The 18071-nt window shown below is 38.5% G+C and overlaps 2 protein-coding genes across 3 annotated transcripts in view; both read right to left on the bottom strand.

The window, feature by feature from the left end:
* Positions 1 to 11622, bottom strand: part of SPAG1 (sperm associated antigen 1) — a 46897-nt gene extending 35275 nt beyond the window's left edge. Inside the window, exons 1-7 of the mRNA XM_082499599.1 lie at positions 11553 to 11622; positions 9820 to 9961; positions 9080 to 9239; positions 8590 to 8715; positions 3883 to 3950; positions 1743 to 1861; positions 1145 to 1250 (exon numbers count right to left, since the gene is read on the bottom strand). Of these exons, the coding sequence (XP_082355725.1) occupies positions 1145 to 1250; positions 1743 to 1861; positions 3883 to 3950; positions 8590 to 8715; positions 9080 to 9239; positions 9820 to 9959 (719 nt within the window). The 5' untranslated portion in view covers positions 9960 to 9961; positions 11553 to 11622. The remainder of the gene's footprint in view (positions 1 to 1144; positions 1251 to 1742; positions 1862 to 3882; positions 3951 to 8589; positions 8716 to 9079; positions 9240 to 9819; positions 9962 to 11552) is intronic.
* A 1206-nt stretch (positions 11623 to 12828) lies between these two features.
* On the bottom strand, positions 12829 to 16665 carry POLR2K (RNA polymerase II, I and III subunit K). 2 transcript variants are annotated; one of them, XM_082479160.1, is made up of 4 exons: positions 16649 to 16665; positions 14341 to 14404; positions 13476 to 13568; positions 12829 to 12990 (listed from the first exon to the last, which is right to left on the bottom strand). In XM_082479160.1, exons 2-4 carry the CDS (start codon positions 14399 to 14401, stop codon positions 12968 to 12970), a joined length of 177 nt encoding a protein of 58 aa, XP_082335286.1. In that variant the 5' UTR covers positions 14402 to 14404; positions 16649 to 16665; the 3' UTR covers positions 12829 to 12967. The 2 variants fall into 2 exon arrangements, with proteins under 2 accessions (XP_082335286.1, XP_082335287.1); XM_082479161.1 differs by lacking the exon at positions 16649 to 16665 and adding an exon at positions 16347 to 16637.
* Between the last annotated feature and the right edge of the window lie 1406 nt (positions 16666 to 18071).

Below are 18071 nucleotides of genomic sequence, written 5' to 3'. Positions count from 1 at the left end.
GCTGTTGCACACAATTTATTCCTATTCATTATTTTCTCCATGCTTGTCTGCAGTGACCGCAGACACATTAACTTCCTCATAAATGTTTTTTGAGGATATCCCACTATAATATCATAGCCCATTAATTATCTTAACACTTCATCTCACAGTAGTGTCATATCATTACACTCAGTTTACGCTGGCAATTAATACACCAAGATCCCCATATGCTCTCGATTTCTAAGTGACAACTTTAACACTTCTAAGGGGTTGTGTGTTTTTAAAGTCCTTATCATTTCAAAGCACAGAGTTAAACATAAAATTGAGTTTCCTTTAATGTTAGTTTAATGTGGGAGTATCAGCACTTCTGCAAGTCGGACCTCTAGTGTTTCAAGATGAGTAATCTGCAAATAAGAAACAAATGTTGGTCCCATGTAAAAATCCTGGTTTGCATAAATGGCATCATGTTTGAACACTGTGAAAAGGGTAGAGAAAAAAATTTAGTTATCCCAAGGCACCATTCAAATACCTTAAGTGAATCACTATCCTTCTCTTCCTGTCATGCTCAATTCCATTCACCTTGAACTTTTTTACTTTTGAAACAAATACAACAGAGGTCCTGTAGCAACAGCCTCTATTTATATAAGTAAAGACAAAGTCTGAATTAGTCCACTGTGCACTAAATAAAGCAAGCGACCTATAAGAATCTTTTTGTTTTTTAATACTGTGTTTATATACCTTTTTTTCTGGACTGCTACTAATTACAGACAGTGTTATGATGAAGCTGCACACAATGATTTTTCTTTCTGCTAAGAGGAGGTTATTAAATCAATTTTACTTATTAACAACTGAGACTATCCTACTGATACTGCTTATCATTTTATTTTTGTAAACTTGCCCTTGAATCTTGATGGTTTTGAAAAAATCTGAAAAAAAGTTTGTGACACCTGCAGATTGCATCCCATCACTATCCACTTCCCTTCCTGATAAATAAAAATTAATACCACAGTGCAAGTGCCTCAAGTATTCTTCTGTCAAATCTTTTTGTCCTTTTGAAAATAATCTAATCGTCACTAGTCGCTTCAATAATTTGCTTCAATTGCATTGCCCTAAAAATAATATTCACAGGTCATTAAAATAAAAGAACACAATAGTATTTACTCACCGAGTGTAATAAGTCACTGCTTCCACATAATCGCCAATGGCAAAGGCTTCATTGCCCTTTTCTTTTTCACGAGTAGCAATGAAAACCTTCTCTTTCTTTGTCATTCCTAGAAAAAAGTATTTATACATAACAACAACAGGTTGCACAGATGCAATCAAAACAGTCAGCTAAAATACTTTGACTGCTATACTTTGTATGTTATTTTTTAAAAGAATATGGCTTACTAAAAGATAAATTTGTATTTTATTTTCTATAATAAAACCCTAAATTCTTCTGATAGGCATACAATTCAAAATGCAAGATGAAAGCGGCTGGCGAACTTCTACTATTGCTTTATAATAGCACAAGTATGCTCTACTTCTTTACCTAGCACTCTCAACCTAAACACAACATAAATGTTTTAGCTGATTATTAACACCAAGACTAGATTTTTTTCAAATATGGCTTCAGGCTCAGTTGACCTCCTAACAACTTTTACCATCTCTAGAGGCTGAAAAATAAAGACACTTAACTCTGTAATATGCTGTTTCTATTTGTATTCACAATCTACAACACAGTATTACAATTAAAGAAAAAGTATATGTTTCTAAGACATTACCAGTTGTGTCTATTTTCTTTTTGATTATAGGTAGACTAGGCCTACTAAAGAATCTTGCTTTTGAGTTATTTTCTTCACAGCCTTCATCAATTTTAGAACACTCCTTTTCCACATCGAACCTTAAATTAATAAAAAAAACAAATTCAAAAATGCTGCATAGCAGGACTCCTCTACTAATAGAAAGGCATATTATATTACCATTAAAAACCAAAGAAAAAGAGAGGTAAAGACTGTGTTCAAGTATCCTTGACTAGTTAGGAAAAAGATGTTTAGTCTTATCTCCTTTCCTTGTGTTGTGGGTTTTTTTGTGTCTCTCTCATGCTAATGCATTACCTCTATTCTTCCTCCTCCCTTCTGGTTAAAACCAAACAAATCAAATGAAGAAAATGTCCATCTCGCCTCCTCACCATTCCCCCAAAAAAGACAGGTAAAATTTAAGAAACAGTATCATCAGGCTCAATTCCAGCCCTATCAAACATGTCTATTAAACGTTGCCAAAACACCTAAGAAACAGCTTCAAAGCAATTAATACTGTAAACATGAGAGCGATTTCAAAATAGTCTCAGACACTTCCAAGGCTATTGTGAAGCAGTTTTTGAAAACAGTGTTTAGGAATTTATATCAAATAAATATTGCTGCCATAGTCCTATAAAACAAATACAGTAATAACCAATTTCTACACTATCTAGAAACACTACACTCGCTGCTTTTCTGTTTAGGACTTAATGAAAAACAGCCTTTGTTTTCCACAATAATCTTGACAATATGAATAATTTCTATCTAATTTAAATGCTTTTCAGGTAAGACTAATCGCTCTCCATTTTGATTCTGATCTTTTGCTAGCTTAGCTTTACCTTTTTATTAACCACATTTCAAAGTAAGTGTTTTTAAAATATGAAGTGAAACATTTTGTTCAGAAATTGCCTAAATAATTACTTGAAGGTTTTGAAATTATCTTCAAAATATTTTGAAAACATGATGTGCTTCAAACTGGAAAACTTATTTCAAGCAACTTCTGTTTCAGTATATTTGTATAATCCAAAATAAATACATTATATGGGAAAATTCACAAACTGTAGTATTATTAGCATGCTAAAGCACCTAAAGATTGAGTACATAAAACTGTAAACAAAATCGCCAAATGGTTACTTTAAATGATACAGAGGAAAGAGGGATGAAAGAATAAATTATTGCAGAAGTTATTTTGATAATCTATTTTGTTTGTCTAGATTTGAGCAGGAAGACACCAATTTCTGAAAAATACACGCATGAAAACAACTGATATGCTCAACTGCTTGTAAGAACATTGTCTTATGCAGGCAGGGGTTTTGGGGTAGAGTGAGCCATTAAGAGTTTTATTACTCAAACTCCCCAGTTTCTAGATTTAGCTCCCCATCTACTACACTGGAAACTTGTGCCTCCTCACTCTGATTCTACAGCATCATATTGCAGATCTCAGGAGCTACCATGCAAAACAGAGTAGTGCATTCCCCCCTCCGTGTTCAACAATTTGGTGGCACCAATGTGTCACATAGCTTAGGAAGGTAATATGCCACCATTAAGTAATGCAGAGAGTCTTTGTATCAGGGCTCCATCCACTCTAGAAATACTCAGTTACTGTCTAAACCTCTGATTATGTGTAATTGAATCTGAGCAAACTGATGCACCTGCCTCAAGCTCATTCTTTGAGGTCCGTGGGGCTCAGTGCAGGAATAAGGATTCATCAGTTCTGATTTAATTTAGAATTGTGGCTTTAGATACAGAGAAGATCAAATTTATATGCCCATGTTAAATAACCCTAGAAAAGCTTTCAAAATGGTAAATTAAGCTAATTGTAATTCCTTGCTTTTACATACCTCCATAGATTTTATATCTTAGATGTTGAAAGGAAATATGAAATCTGAAACAAAATCACTTACATTTCCTGCTGACTTGCTCTATTTCATGCAGCTTGTACAAAAGTACAGACTAACTTGTTCTCAGAAATTAGCAAGACTGCATGGTTGGCATTTTAACAGAACATTTATTATGAAAAAACCTAAATTTCACCAATGTGTTATAAATTCCCTGAAATGTTGAGCTTAATGCTATGTTTCTGGAAAACACTTTAAAAAACATAAATATAAAGGATTTAACATACTTGTCCCATTCACTGTAATCCCGTGGTATGTTTTTCTTGTTTCTTTGTTTGTTTTGTAATTTTTTGTTCTGAAAGAGAAACAGCCAGCCTGTAAGACAATTTTTTAAAGTGGAAATTCACAGCCTTTCATTTTGTTTTGTTACTGCAATACATATACCTATACCTAGTAACACTGTTCACGACTAATCTCAGTATAATCTTGAAAACTTTAACTCGTCTTACTTTAAAGAAAATCTTCATGTATTTTATATATCATTGTAATCTGAGGAGCTCACACTTTCTCTCCATTGCCCTATCACATGTCACAGAGGCACTGAATAAAACTTTTAGATAGGAGACTGCTCTTCCTAATTAGTATCTTGTGCTACCACCTTCCAAACCATCCTTTCAACACCGCAAGGGAGAACTCAGTCTTGGGAAAACCCAGCCCTGTGATGTGTTTGAGATTGAATCAGTAACCTCATTTCAGGTTTGCCATTCCCAAGAGAATGCAATGCACAGATTTTTATAGTCCCTGGCACCCACACAACAAACATACAAATGTTTGACTTCAAAATAGTGTCTGGACTTATTTTGACTATTTCATGCTCCAAATTAATTCCCAAGATGATTTACACTCATTCTAGCTTTTAGAAAAGCTCCATCATTGAGGTTTGCTTTACTTAAAATTTATCCTTAGAACCTTCCTGCAACAATCAGTCCCAATAACGGATTTGACTGACTTGTATCACAAACCATCTCCTACACTGATGGAACCTATTTCCATAGCTTGGCACCTTTGGCATCTCTTCTATCTCTGTCATGAGACTATATTTCTGATATGTCCCTCCCTGCTTGTTGACTTCAACAATACTTAATAGCAAGGCGTGGTTCCAAACGGGTATTCCACAGTTCAGAATATTCTAATCTACACTCTGTCCTGGCCATTCAGCCCTCCTCTTACCTTGTAATCCATCATCCACTAAATTAAACCAATGTAATTGTTTGTAAAACTGCAGATTTACAATTATCTGGGTTCAAATAATTTTATAGAGATTACAGTACAATCCCTAAATATCTGTAACAGGTCAACTGAGTATGCGATAAACTGGACCAAAGAAACAAGCAGCAACTTCTTAAACTAGCTTTACCAGTGGTGACATTTGTAAGAAGGAAATGCTTCTGCAGTTGGATGTAAACACCTCAATTTATATAATGCAAGCGTGATCCTTCCTGTAAACACTTCTAACAATCTATAATGTTAGGTTACACAAACTTTTATGGTATGTAACTTCAGAATTACTCTTAATGTTCCCAGTCTTTCAAGAAGCTAGACAAAATGACAAATACATTTAGCAATCCACGCATGTTTGGAGGAGTTAACTCCTAAACATGGCTTCCCGAAACATGAGTTATCATTATGTATGCATCCTGGTGTATATTACAAAGTTAATAATGTAATAAATATCAAGTCTTTTTTTTAAACCACAAGCCCTTAAATTAAATGAGCACAAAAATAGTGAAACTCTCAGAAGAAAACTAAGGTATTTACACTAATGCAACTTTCATTTAGGGAGAGAACTACGGCATGTCCTTTTAAGGAATAAGGCAGAAGTGTTGACTCAGAAATGCACAATTTTTAAAATTCTAGGTCTTAATTCTTGGGACCGTTGTAACCAAGCTGCAGCTCCAGCAGAATCAGGAATTTCTCAATCAGTAATTATTTCAGAGCACCTCATCCAAGAGGCTTTGATGAAAAATATACATTTGCATGCTGTGGAACTAAAAAGAAGAATAAAAATCTCTGCCCTTGTCCTTTTTCTTGCCAGAACTCACAATACATGGATCCCACAGGGTTTGAAGCCAAGTGAAAAATTTCTGGACCAAAGATCAATGCATGGACTGGCTTCAGTTCAGGTGAGACAGAATTTTGGCCTTGGTTCTCCTCTGGGCACTGTGTGATGGCCTAAGATTACTATTCTGTGTCAGACTATCAGTATTCTTTTTTAGTTCAGACTATCCAAAATAATGTGAAGGCTATAAAGATACCATCACAGTGGATTTTTATAACAAAAAACTTGGAACGTGTTGCATGTCCTGTACTGTAGAATGAGGAGGTATCTGAGGACAGAAATCTTTCTTGAATAGCATTAGGAAACTGTGTTTGGGAAAGGAACCTAAGTCTGCTAAAATCCCATCAATACAGTCTTTTGGAAGTGAGTATCTTTAAACCCATGCTTTAGTTTTGTCCTGGAAAAAGCGAGGCAGCAAAAACAATAATTAAGCAATGTGGACAGTTAATATTCAAGCTGTCTCTCCAGTCCTCTTTTATTTTGCAGTATAGATGTAACCTCAAAGTCCTGAGCAGTGTGAAAGAAAAACAGGAGTGTAAGACTGAAACTTCCATATTGTGTTAAAGAGGGAAATATTGCAAAGTTCACTCTTTTTCTATTCATTTTTGGAAAATATTCCCCATGACTTCACACCAATAAAAAGAAAACAACATATAGAGTTATAGCTATTAGTAGTGAATTGAAACTGCCTACATTTAGAAAATCTGGTAACAAACACAACAAGATGCTTCCATTTACCAAAACTGAACCCATTGGTGCAATCCCCTGTTTCAGGGTCAAGAAGGATTTCCAGAATGGGCTTCATTGAAGATACTGAACTTTTTATGCATCAGATCAGATGAACCGCCTCCAATCAAATAACAACACAAAATTATGGAAGGGTTTGTGGATTTCTTTCTAGCAGAGAGGAGAAATTTATCATGCCAACTTTATACTTGATACAATATTACAAAATTATGCGATGCCAGTGTAAAAAAGTAATTACAGTCCTAACTGATTAGCAAAATATATGTAAAAATTATAAGGTTACACATAGCTTTATCAGCAAGAAAGAAGAGAAATAAAAAACAATTAAGTATATTAATTGATTTTCCTGAGATTTCATATTACAGGTATAAATTTAGTGTATACTACAGAAACAGCTTCTTTTTATTCAGTAGTGATCCAGTAGTGGTATAACTGCACTGCTACATAAAAAGCTTGAATTCTAAAACTCAATTTCAGGTCACCTCCTCTTTTCCATGGCAGGTTACAATTACTTGTCTGCTTGGACAAAAGGAATGGAAATCATACACCACAGGTAAGGCATAAAGCTGTATTTAGGTTTCCTGGGTAATAATGCTAACACCTAAACCTTATATGGAGAGCAAAAGTGATAAAAACTTGATCTGAAGGCTGTTGCAGAGTTTAAAATCAGAGAAAAAAAATCTGAAAAAATATTTTGACTTTGAATGGAGAACACATCCTCTTTAATACAACTGTATATCCTAGATTTCAAGCCACTTTACACCATTTTATGCTTATATTCTGATCTGGATTCACTGAGTTTACATGATATTTTATTTACCATTTTCTGTTCTAGGCAACAGTTATACAAGACATAAATCAAGAGTAAAGCTACAGTGACACTCTTCATCTCAGCAAAATAGGATAGTCAAGAGGAACATACATTGCAAAATGTGAAAGAGGACAGATTAACTAAAAAAAAAAAAAAAAAAAAGGAACAAAAAACCACAACAAACCAAACGCACACCTTAGTCTCAATATTAACCACTTATAAAGCATTACACTGGAATTCCCAGCCTCTTTGTATACCACATAATGAAGAGTGCCTAGTTATCCCAAATGTCTTGGTCTGATGTCTGAGTACCAGCTGACAATAAGTAGTCTCTGACAACAGAGGAACACAAATCAGGCATTTACTAATACATAATTATTCCAATAAAATGTGTTAAATTAACAATTAATAAGAAATATTACATGACCTGTAAGGATCCTCTCATAACATTTCTGACTTCTGAACTTCCAAAAGAAAAATCCTTCAGTGATTTTGTTATAACAGTGTCCCAGAATTCCAAAGAAAATAGTGGGAATCAGACTGAAGCCATCCATGATAACATCTGCCAATTCAAAAAATCCCATCCCACATCTACTTTTCTGCCAATCCCTCCAATTGCACTGCATGTAGTCTTAGTAAGAAAGCTGGTCACAGACAAAACAGATTTCAGACAGATAAATAAATGGAAAAAAAAAAAAACATGCGAAAACTGCTATCTAGGAAAAAATGTAAATGTTTTTTCTGTAGTTCTGAAGATTTGTTGAGTATGCTTTATGGCTGAAGCTGGAATACCAACTAAAGGTATAAAATAAGGGGAATCAAAGGCTACATACACACCAGTGCAACCCAATATAAAAGTGGCTATAGAGTGAAACTGTGCAGAGGGTCCAACATCCACACTGTATGTGTTTCAGGGTATTTATTTTGGACTAGGTCCTCTTTGGTCTCATGGAACAAAAGCACACTGGCAGCTGGAGAAAAATCTCCTGGCATAATTTCATCCAAAAGGAACCTAGCTCATATGCTTAAACACCACTTTGAAATCTGAATCAAAGAACATAAAAGGGTGTCTACGGAGATTTGCTCCAGAAGTCAAATCTTGATCAGAATTAAAACATTATTACAAGACGCATGCTAGTACTAAGAAGGCACTTTTGTTTAAGCATTTGTCTCTTGCAAAGGAACTTAAAGGTTTTTATTTTCTGATTAATAAAATAAATGTAGTATGAAAGGCACAATGACTAGAAGTTTGTACGTATAAAATTTCCTGATTTTAGAAAGACGTGTAATTAACATACATTAGAAAACCGGAGATACCTGATTAGCAGGAAGACAGCTGCTGGAACAACGAATAGGAGGTAAGCTATCTTGTCTTTCATGCAGTATGTCTGTTCTCAGGAACTGTGGTTTCTTATCATCTTCATTCATTTCTGTCACCCAGCTCTGAAAATAAATCAATAATATATCTGCACCTTAAAGCAGTCGAGCAGACATACTTCATAGTCTACAATGACCCTAACAACTATCCTTATAATGCTCTGCTCTTAGTGGGAAAAAGCAATTAAGACAAAAAGCAATTGTGCTTTTTTGAATAAAACGCGATGTGCAAAAAAAAATAAATCTGTAGAGTTAAAATAGGCATTAAAAATTCAGTGACATTAATTCAAGACAATAATAAAAAACCACAACATAATCCTTTGATAATTTCCTTAATCAAATAATTACATTCTACTTAGGCACAAGAAGAGGAAGATTGATACATCAAAGTGATCATATTGCTGACCATTATAAATCATTTATACCATACCATCAGTTCACAATTAATTGTTTCCCATTCCTCAGCTGTGAAATCAGAAGCTGTGGCTGCAGGCTTATCTTTTCTCAGGGCTCTGCTCCTTGGATCTAAATGCTCGATACGCTTTTCACAAAACAATGTAAGTTCAGGATAACATCCCTCTTCACCAGACCTTCAAAATGCAAAGATATAAAGGTTACAAGAAAGAACTAAACTGCACTGTGTCCTCCATATTTCTCTACATGTGTAGTCACCACAGTCACTGCAGAGGACTATTTTCCTGTTACAACTGAATTTTACTATCGCCTAATAACACTTTGATCAGAAAATTACAGCGAGTTAGCCTTCACCACTTTCCAATGGAGACACATACACAGTTCAAAATTATAATCACAGTGCTCATTAAAAAATGCTTGTGTCATTTTCAGCAAAAGTTAAATAGGCATGGCATCTGAAATTAGCACAATCAGGCAAAACAGCTTCATGACAGAACCAAAATCCAGCAGCAGCATTTTACAAAAGCCTGGCATTGAGTTACTCAAACCTTTGGATGGTTAAAACAGGACTTGGATTTCTAGCATTATCATTTGGACACTTATAAAAATATGAAGTTAAAGTAACCATGTTATTTTTAAATTAGAATGTCACAAAGACAACGTTCAAAACAAATAAGAGTATTTAGGTACAGGTTCCTTCAAATTTTACAGAACAGGAATATAATTAGTAATGAAGTTAAGAAAACATAAGTTTACCTTAATACCCTGAGAATCTTTTCCAGGTGTTTAACATCTGTGCATTTTTCAATGAACTTGTAGTCCAGATGACCAATAGGTATTTGATATGTTTTAGTGGTTCCTTGGTCCAGAAAAAATGGTACTGGCTCATCACCCATAACTAAATATTAAAAGGAAAAAAAGTAGTGATTCCGTAGGCACTTATATTTTGAAGAAATGCTAATTTAAGGAATAACCCTGCTCATGCTCCGAAGTACTACTCTGTTATGCAGGCAGACCTATTGCCACAAAAAAGGCACAAGAGGAGGAAGACTGATACATCAAAGTGATTATATTACTGACCATTATAAATATTGTTTCCCATTCTTCAGCTGTGAAATCAGAAGCTGTGGCTGCACACACAAAGTGTTCTTGACAGAGTTTTACTGACACAAGTATGGTTATATATGAGATATGTTTCGTACAAAGAACATGTACGACTCTACTGCTTCTGGAAGGCAAAACAAGTCAGAAAGCTTACTTAAAGAAAAATTGCCAATTTTTGCCTATCACACTCTCTATTTTTCTTTAAACGCAGTATTTTAAGCAAGCGTGGTGGGATAAAGATGGTGAAGGACACTACTTTTTTCAGAGGGAAGATGTTAACCAACTCAATGTATCTAATGGAATGAAAACCTTTGCCTTCTCTGTGGCCAAAATAAATCCCATTGTTCCTAACTAACTGCATTTTCTGGGCCTTTGATTATATTACTGATCTGTACTGATAGTACTAATCTGAATCTTTTCCAGTAAGTCTGTAACTGATGAACCGAGGTGTTCAAATTGGATACTTCCTGTCTCCCTGTACCTTGGATCTTATTATCTGCATCTTTTTCTATTTTGATTCCAAGCTCTAAGGAGCAGAAAATCATCTTTTTTTTTTTCTCTCCCCATGTTATATAGTGCTTAAATTGATCAGTTATTTTCAGCAAGTACAATAAAGGCAGCTAGCTAACATGTGATAACAACTGCATAAGGATATAAACCAAATTAAAATAATTGTGTTCTAATGTCTAGCATAATTACACATATTAATTTGTAGTTGCACAAAAATGTTTTTACAATACAGTCTCAAATAATAAGTGGTCATAATTAAGTGTTGCATAAAGACCGGATTCTGCCCCCAAAATTTACAGTTTCAGTACAGGAAAAGAAACAACGTACCTGGAGAGACAGGCAAATTATTGGACAGAAGTAAAACGCAAGAGGCACTCATCACAAAAGTGCAACATTTTCTCCCCTTTCAGTACTTCCATGAATGTTAGGAACAGGGAATAAAACCGCTCGTTTCCTCGAGTGCCCGGAGCAGCTCTCAGCAATGCGGTAACGAGGAGACCCCGCTCGCCCGGGGGCACGGCACCGCCACAGCCCAACGCCCCGCTCCTCCGGCCGCCTCCGGGCGGCTCCGCGAAGCCGCAGCGCCGTGCTCTGCTTCTCGGCTGCTGAAAATAGAACTTTCATCCCCGGAATTTACCTGAAAAATCCCCCGCCAAGGGCTCCCCTCACACCACCGCCGGAGCCGCGCGGCTAGCGCGTGCGTAGCAACTGTTGCTATGTACAACATGGCGGCCGGCGGCGCGCCTAGGCGAGCAGCAGGGAAGCGGGCACAACGATGCCAACACGGGGCTGTCCTCCCCATTGCCGGCCTTGCGAGGCTCCCACAGAGCCCCACCGAACTCCACCGGCGTCGCGTGGCGGACTTCAACACCCACCTGCCCGGTGCCGCGCTGTCTCCGGCAGACGGACGCGACCCGGCCCGGCCAGGCCCGCGCCTCAGCCGGGGTACACCCGCCCCTCGATCGCCGCCGCGCATGCGCAGGCGGGCTCGGGCGGAGGGGCCACGGACGGGAGCGGGGCGCCGCGGTTAAAGCTGAGGAGAGCGGCGGGGACAGAAATACAGCAGTTGGGGGGTGGGGTGGGGTGTGTTAGCTTTAATAAAACATCACCTGCTTGTTTCCAATGTAGTATTTTATGTCGAACAGACAGCCCCCCCGCCCCGGTGCCTACACCGCTGCTGCCCGTCAGCCCCACAGCCCCCGGCGCTGTCTCCGGGGGCTGCCGCAGGCGCTTCTGCTTCTCCACCCCCGTCCGGCAGAAAAAGGTGCCCCGCCAGTCCGTAGCCCAGCAAACCCTTCTCTTGCTCCCACCAAACCGTCTGTAGTTCATTTATGAGCCTATACATGGTCGCACAGTCTGTAACAAAGATACCTTGCTATACTGGTAAGAGTTAAACACATTATCTCAATATTAACAGCATCATTAGCACCATCAAAATTGATATTTGGAAGTACTTAAGGAGGCTAAATTAGCATCAGGCACAACCCAGCAGTATTTTGTAATACACCTTAGTGATAAGGACATTCCAGTATTTCTTAACACACATTCCAAATAGACACGTGCAAAAAGTTTTGGGTCATCAATACAAAACAACCACGTTGATCTTTTTAGTACAGACCCCTGAGAAGTCATCTGAAAAGGAAAACAAGATGCTATTTTTAGTTTTGGGACGCTACCCAAATTACCTTTATAGCACAGACCTAATTCTCTCCTTGAGTACAACCAAGTCAAGAAGCACTTTGGGAATTTCTGTTTACACGTTGCTTCCTGCTGCTTACGTTGCCTCCCTCCCCTCTTCTTTTCTGAGCAATTTTTTTTTATACTTCCCCCTCAGATGGGTGCCTGAATTGGGTGCTCTCAAGTCCTTTGAGATTTGCTCTTTTGAAATCCAGGTCTGTGTTTCAGACCTAGCCTTGTGTAGCCTTCTATTTATTTTCAGTAGAATTTATTCAAACCACAGTTATGCAGTTCATAGGAGTCCAAAGAACATTTAACAAAATTAAAATGCAAATAAAGTTTAGATGAGTGTAATGAAGACAAGGTTAACTCAAAAAAATACACTACTACTGAACTTGAATTACTACATACTCTGGCTACAATTTAAATGACAGCTGTAGGAATCTATTGATGGAAGACAGTATAAACAAAATGTTGTATCACAGTAAAATTTAATATTTTAATATCTTAAAACACAAATAAGAGCATGTATTTGTACATCAATGGATTTATAGAGCAAAGTTATCCGAAAGATTAAACTGCAGCATAAAGTCACTATATCTTCAGCCAAAAATCATCGGGCATCAAAAACCACCACTGAAATAGGGCAGTTAAAGGAAAAAAAAAAGTGTCAAAATGGTTGAAAAAATATCAGGGAGAAGAAAGAGGGGGACGGGGAGAAAAAAAAAACCCAAACCACAAAAGAGAGATTGCCTAAATCTAAAGTGACAACTAACTACATAAAAGCATTTCAAAATTCATCTTTAAGTAACCCCACAACACTTCTCTTGTCAAAAAGCTGACTAATATCAACTGTTCATTGCATGTCACCCAGCAGACTATCACAGTTTATTATATTTTGCATAGAAAAATGGAAAAAAAGAGAGAAAGTGCCAGGAAAGAAAACAAAATTCCCAGTCGCACTGAGGGGATTTCCCTATAGTACTTTTGCCTACTGTATTGAATTTTGGTCTTGAAGGATTCTTACATAATTACTCAAATCTTCCACCTGTTTTCCCTTACAAACCTTGTCTCCATCCACAGCTTCCCAAATGCATTCAAGTGTCTGTGTAAAAGGATACATCTTTTTGTCCTTTTCTTGTACATTATTCGGTAGCCGCATTCTCTGCATCTGATAGGATCTCTTGCCTTTATTTCATTTTCTGTATGACATTCTGATGCAATGGAGGAAGAGAAAGGGAGTGGGTAAATAAAAACAGCATTGTTAATGCATAGGTAGCTTTCAAGAGTCGTAACAGTCAAACTCCTATTTGTGGCAAACAAATAATAAAAAAATAATTTAGTGAATTTGTATCAAGTGCTGAATGATATATTGTGAAAAAAAATAATTAGCAAATTTCACTTATATTAAGGTCAAAGCGGATCTTGTTAGAAATCACTAAATTATTACTGCACAGAATACATTCCACTCTTGATACAATTAGGCTGTCCACTGATGAAAACTTCAGTTTTCAGGGCCCCCAAAGCCCCAAGTATATTTTCTTAAAAGACAAAATATTTCAAAGATTCCTGAAGTGACAACTCAAAATCTCCAAGTTTTAAGTTGTTGACTTATATATAGTTAAGAGTGAATTTGACTACTGTACTTCAATAAAAGCTGAGTGACCACACAACGCTTTCAATAAACTCTCCAAGATGCACTGAATAGAAGGTCCACTATTTGCACCACAAGCAGACACTTAGAGAAAGCATCCTCTGGAGATGGAGGACCTTCACAAGCTCTAGTGAACTACTTCCACATCACTATCCATATGTACCCCATACATGTGGTACCATGAGTGTGTAAAGTTTTAAACATCAGGATCCACACTGCAACTACTTGTATTTATGTACTCTTCAGTATAATAATTATGCATTCTTCATTATTAAAACATCAAATCTCCAGTAAAAAGTAAAAAAAAAAAGTCACTGATGTCTTTTCTTTACCTCCACAAATGTAAATCATTGGCTGCTGCTTTGGAGGTTGAACATCCTTCTGTGAATCCATGTTCTAAACAAAAAACAGACAACATGCACACCAGGATTTTTAGTTTTTTAAATTATTTCTTTAAGGCATACGCAATCATTTTAATATTGGGGGCCTACAGGACAAACTTTTTAGCAGGGCCTGTGACAACAGCACAAAGGGTAATGGCTTTAAACTAAAAGACCAAGATTTAGACTACATACAAAGAAGAAATTCTTTTACAATAAGGGCGATGAGACACTGGCACAGGTTGCCCAGAGAGGTGGTAGATGCCCCATCCCTGGAAACATTCAAGGTCGGGTTGGACAGGGTGCTGAGCAACCTGCTCTAGTTGAAGATGTCCTGCTCATTGCAGTGGGGTTGGACTAAATGACCTTTAAAGGTCCCTTCCAGCCCAAAATATTCTATGAATTTCTCAATCTAAAGCTAACAGAAGACAAAAACTTCTAAAGAAGTAAATATAAACAAATTTCATCTGTATTTGATATACAGGACATGGGATAATTCAGATTGGAAGAGACTTCAGAAAGTCATCTAGTTCAACTTCTCAAAAGCAGAGTATCATCAGGTTTCTCAGAGCTTTACCAATCTGGTATAGAAAAGCTCCAAAGATGGAAATGGTGCAACATTTTCTATTAAACAGGATTTTAAACATTAAAGCCCAATGAGTATAATCAGTATTTTCTTTCCTCCCTCCTACCAATGGTAAGAATTTCCTTGCAGGAAACATAAATAATTTCTTATGTATCACTCGTAACAACAGTGCTATCAGAAACAAGATAAGCCTTGTTATACTCCTCCCCCCCCCCCCCCCCCCCCAATACACCACTATCTAACCTAATCTACCTTTTCATTGAACTAAGGGATTAGAAATCCTGGGAACAGACTGTAGGTAGAAGACGGGCCAGAGAGAAGAAATTCTACCCTCAAAATCCTAACATAGGTTACCAAACTGACCAAGAGTTTGACAACTTAGTGGCCCCCTTCAAACACTTTTTAATGCCCTATAACGGTTTTGATTGTTCAGACTTATTTGGAGACAAGTATTCCTTCACAGTATCAGACTAAATAGTTACATATACTCCACACACATTGTACCAAACTTTAATTCCATCCTAACATGTAAATATGGTTGCAACCATAAACTTTAAGGTTGTTGCTGTAACCACTGGAGATTACTAGTACACGCTTTTTTTCCAACCAATGCAACTCTATACTAGAATGTGAATCTCTCCTTGTAACTTTTGTCAGGTTGCTGTTTTCTGTGTCGCTGTTCTGCTTGACATAGAAGAATTCCTAACCCTTATGCCAGCCTTCACACTTCTTTATGAGCAAGACTCTCAGATGCTTTTGTTTAATATTACAGTAAGGATTATCTCCCAGATCTTCACAGTTTGTTTCAGTGTAAATTCAACTGGGAAAACTAGGGTCTTGGAAACAGATAGGCTTGACATCCTTTGTTTGAGAGTCTGCTCAGCGCTTGACAAACTACATTGTACCCATTATGTCACTCCATTTGAGAGAAGGGAATTCACTAAACTCTACAGTTTTCAAGTAAGGTTTTACTCTTCCATAACTATAGTGGCACCTTAATCCACATGTGTTATAATCTGTGTAAGTACATTATAGTAAGATATAAGCAGTCATGCATTAGCACTTGAAAAAAGCAGAGGTTCTAAAAGAGAGCACTGAATTAAGGAGGACCACAGTTACAGCTAAATAACTTGAGTTGGTGCTGCTCATACTGCAAAATACTGCTGCTAAATACAGCAGTGACCTACAGCTATGTATTTTGCAGGGAGGTGCCATGGTTTAGCCGTCCTTCCTGTATTCTGCAGCTGTAAGAGTTGCCAAGCTGGCACAGCCAACAGGCACACAGATGCACCTACCCGCATTGGGGCGCGACCTACCGCGATGGCGTGGGGCACCGGCCGCGCTACCGGTGCCGAGAGAACGCCACACGTACCTGTAAGAGAAGCAAACCCGCTCCTCCACGTCCCTCTCAGAGCCTACGAAGGAGGACGGGCCGCCTTCCTCACGGGCCGCCTTCCTCACAGCCCGCCGGCCCCTCAGCCCCAGCCCGCCCCAATTCCGCACGGGGGCCTCCTCCACTGCCCCGCGGGGCTTTTAGGCAGGAGCGAAGGCCACGAGGGCCGGGTCTTTCCCTACTCGCCGCTGCGAAGGGAACCACCGGCTCCGAAGGCAAGAGCCCGAAAACCCCAGGGGAGCCGCAACCCACGCTCAACCTGCACAAGCTGCGCCACCCACCTCGCCGTCTCCTCGGCGCCGGCTGATGACGACACACCGCGCGCCGCCGGAGGTGGAGCCTGTGCCGCCCAGGCCCGCCCAGCGGTGCCCACTGAGGCGTTGTGCCGCCGGCCGGGGCACTGTCCCGTCGGCTACGGCCTCCTCCCCGCGGGGAGCGTAATAGACACTTCGCGATCGGTGTTAACCGCTTTGGGGAAAAGCACCGAGTATTTGGTGGCATTTTTTAATGTAGAAGTTTTCGTATGAATAGCAGAGAAAAGCGGGAGGTTAGGTAAAATAAGGACCTTCGTTCTCGGTATTTTTAGCTGGCTGTGCCCAGCCCTCGGTAACGCCCTCGGGGAAAAGAATGCCCGGTGCCGGGTCTGACCGTAGGGCGGCGGGGTTTCAAACCGCCGAGCTGTTCTACCTCGACGTCCCGTGCGTTTTCAGAAGCATTTTACCTAAAATCCGTGGATTAAAACTACAAGTCGATATTTTTAATCCGGTGGGCGGTATCGTATGCGCACATATTAAACCAAACTGACAAGCTTGCGACAGTAAGTATTTTAAGTGCAAGGTCGTATCACTAAAGAAGTTCAAACGTCGACGGTTCCCGTACATACTGAACTGAAGTGGCGCAGGCGACTAGTTAGTTAGCGCTGATTAGCGCCTCTAATTTGACACGGCGCCGGCTGCTCTTTCAGTCACCGGCTCTGCCTCACGGGCGGCGTGAATTTTGAATCTTCCATAGGCGTCTCGTAGAATCAGCTCTCTTTGCTTTATTTCGGGGAAAATGTTTAACAAATATCGGGGTTTGCGGATAGCCGATTCAAATGACTTCATCATTCAAAAGGTTCCCTAGTTTAAGAAAAGGTCTCTCTTTTTCTGTTTCTGAATACTGAATAAAAATTGGTTCCTGAGCACCCAAATGCTCGAGGTTTATCAGCTGTAATCTATTGGTGGTGTTCTCATAGTAGCAAATCACCTTTACACATGATCTATAGCTTATTAAAAATAAACTTGAGAAATAATAAATAGTTGCGGTTTTCCTAATTTTGTATTTAAGTTAGACGTAATAAAAATACAGTAACGATTTTAGACAGCTCATCTGCTTCTCCATACTGCTGTGTATGAATAAAACTAAATAATAATAATAATAAAGAAGACATGTGAAAAGCAGAGCTATTCGTCTCGATTCTGACCTCATCGTGGCATCACTACCTGCCTCCTCCCCTCCGCCCGATCCCGTAGATGCAGGTGCGCACCCAGAGTTCAAAGCAGAGGGAGGGTGAAAAAAGCCTGAACCGTGGTAAATGCACACAAAGTAATTACCATCTCATAAAGAAACAAATAAAAACCCAATTGGTGTTATTTCTCCAGGCCCGTTTCGTATTTTAAAATGCGTTTGATAAACCGATAATTTTAAAAGGATTCACTAATAACA

Source organism: Vanellus vanellus (genome assembly GCF_965231255.1).
Source record: "Vanellus vanellus genome assembly, chromosome: 2".
NCBI classification, from domain to species: domain Eukaryota; kingdom Metazoa; phylum Chordata; class Aves; order Charadriiformes; family Charadriidae; genus Vanellus; species Vanellus vanellus.
This window is presented reverse-complemented; position numbering and strand designations above follow the sequence as displayed.